Below are 2,298 nucleotides of genomic sequence, written 5' to 3'. Positions count from 1 at the left end.
CATGTTTTCCGTCCCATTTTTGTTCATTTCTCGGAGGCAAAATGAGCAAGAACGCTCATTTGTACATCATTCTAGACAGAAATAAATGGCCTTTTTAGAAAGTGTACCATTGATAAGAAAATGTTGGCAGTATCATTGAGAGACAGTCTCTAATATCAGACTTCGCCAAATGTCTGGAGTTGCCGATGCAATTGAACGCATATCAACGTTAAAGTGGAACTGGGCAGAACACGTGGCGAGAATGACGGACGGACGATGGACGTATGTTCAGCAGTGGACACAGCTGGGCTGATTGATGATGATGATGATGATTATAGTTTCGAAGATCATCGCAACAAACTCACCCTGTATATACATATGTACATACATTTTTCGAAAAACCTGCCCTTATTTTTCCCGATTGGTGATCTTTTTTTGCATTTGGAAAGTGTATTAGTGGTGATTTTAATGGTGGTAATGTCTAGTTGGGTAAACGACTAACCTGCATGAACTCGAACGGTAGCACCCACCAGGGATTGGTCAGCCACGAGATGTAGAGGAAACGCAGAATGTTGGCCACCAGCCCCAAACAGAGCACCTTCACGTGGCCCAGCTGCCTGATGAGGCGGAAACTGAAAAAGTAGGCGAAAATCTCGGAGATGTGATTGATCACAGAGGCGACTCCAAAGAGGGTGGGCGTGCCATCGTAGTCCTGCAGGTGCCAGAACAGGAAGGTGAAGATCAGCCCGATGCCGAAGCCCATGAACCAGGCGACGAACAGGAAGGAGAGGCACTTGAGGTTTTTGAAGTGACCGAGCACCGTCACCCATTCGGGCATTTCGCGGATGGTCTGCGCGAAGATTTTGCTCTGCAAACGTTCCCGAAGTGAGTACGTTTTGCGTACGCTTTCAACCTGCCCAGGATACAATACCTTCTGCTCCTTAGGCGCTGATGTCACCTCTGCCCTGGTGTCCGCCAACGACGGCAGGTTGAGCTGTTCGGCCAGCTGTGCCTGCATCTGATCCTCCTTAGACAGCACCAGTTCGTGGTCTACACTGGGGGCGCGGTTTCCCGGTTCCCGACCTGCCGCCTCATACTTGAAGTTAATCTGGGTGGCTGTGATTAGGGCGGCGCCCATCAGGACGGAGAACGTGGCAAAGCAAATGGTGTAGTTGCGCTCCTTCGTGTCAGGGCCGCAGGGATGGTTGGGGAACGATGTCGAATGGTCCAGGGCGATTCCTGCCAAAAGTCCATTTGCCAATAATGCGGAAAACTTTGCAGTGAAAACTGGTTAATGCAAATAGAAGTTTTTGATACAGGGGCCAAAAGTGTCCTTTGAAGCTCGAAAAACGGATTTTCTCGCTCTGCTATCGCGCACTGTTTTTTATTCCAATAAAAGAGGTAACGCGAATAATAAGTTATAATACACAAGACCGACCAAAAATAATCGGCATCGACTTCATTTTTCACATTTTATGTCAGTCTCACTTTCAAATGTCACGTTTTGACGCTTGAAATTTTTGAAAAATTGAAAAGATTTAATCATAAAGGAATCAAAGCGTATATCCATTTTGACGCGTGGTAAACACAATCATATAAATAATATAGAGAAGTGCAAATAAGCCCTAATAAATTCGTTTTACATATTTTGCAACTATAAGCTGAAGAGAGATTCGTATCGTCTTAACATCAAGAATGCGTTGCGTGATAGAAAATAAGAAGACGGAACCCATGTTTTCTGAAATAACCGAGGTAAACTCAAATATTTTTTCAATTAAATTCAAAACATATTTATTATATATTATTACAAAACAGTAATGATGTTTATCATTTTATGTTAAATATGAAAGATTACAAAATAGATATCCAAATATTGATAATTTGTTGGGACAAAATAAAATAACAAATAATAGAACATATTATTGCATTAAAAGTTATTAATAATAGTAGTGACACTTTATTTGCACTTAATCTTGAGCGTATTTCATAAATTGACCCTGCCTTCTTTAGAAAATATCCGCTGAACATCTGGTTTAACAATTGTCTCTGATTTATTAATTTAATTTAATCTTTTCTTGATACGAACTTGCGTCCGCAATCAATCAGGCGATTTAAAATAGGTTCAACAGTTTTTCAAAACTTTATTGTAGTGGATCTTAGGCACAATTTTGTTGCGCAACATCGATTGTTAGTTCTTAAAACAATATTTAACAGTACACGGCAATGGAAAATTTCATTTGATAATACGCCCGCACTAAGAGAAAATGTAGAATTCAAAGTGCATATGTGCGTCCCAAGCCTCAGGCGCGAAGAGGCGGG

At 41.6% G+C, this 2,298-nt stretch overlaps 2 protein-coding genes across 5 annotated transcripts in view; both read right to left on the bottom strand.

The window, feature by feature from the left end:
• LOC109532967 (monocarboxylate transporter 7) overlaps positions 1–2,298 on the bottom strand; it is a 21,073-nt gene that overhangs the window by 7,210 nt on the left and 11,565 nt on the right. The gene's annotated exons all lie outside the window — the stretch shown is intronic.
• Positions 1–2,298, bottom strand: part of LOC109532961 (major facilitator superfamily domain-containing protein 6) — a 9,249-nt gene that overhangs the window by 3,797 nt on the left and 3,154 nt on the right. Inside the window, exons 4-5 of one of the 2 annotated variants that reach the window (XM_048666219.1) lie at positions 911–1,218; positions 482–847 (exon numbers count right to left, since the gene is read on the bottom strand). In XM_048666219.1, the coding sequence (XP_048522176.1) occupies positions 482–847; positions 911–1,218 (674 nt within the window). Of the gene's footprint in view, positions 1–481; positions 1,219–2,298 lie in introns of both variants that reach the window. The other variant, XM_048666213.1, reaches the window with a different exon arrangement.

The sequence above is a fragment of the Dendroctonus ponderosae genome, unplaced genomic scaffold, assembly GCF_020466585.1.
Source record: "Dendroctonus ponderosae isolate FM_Combo_2020 unplaced genomic scaffold, Dpon_F_20191213v2 Dpon_F_20191213_1, whole genome shotgun sequence".
NCBI classification, from domain to species: Eukaryota; Metazoa; Arthropoda; class Insecta; order Coleoptera; family Curculionidae; genus Dendroctonus; species Dendroctonus ponderosae.
This window is presented reverse-complemented; position numbering and strand designations above follow the sequence as displayed.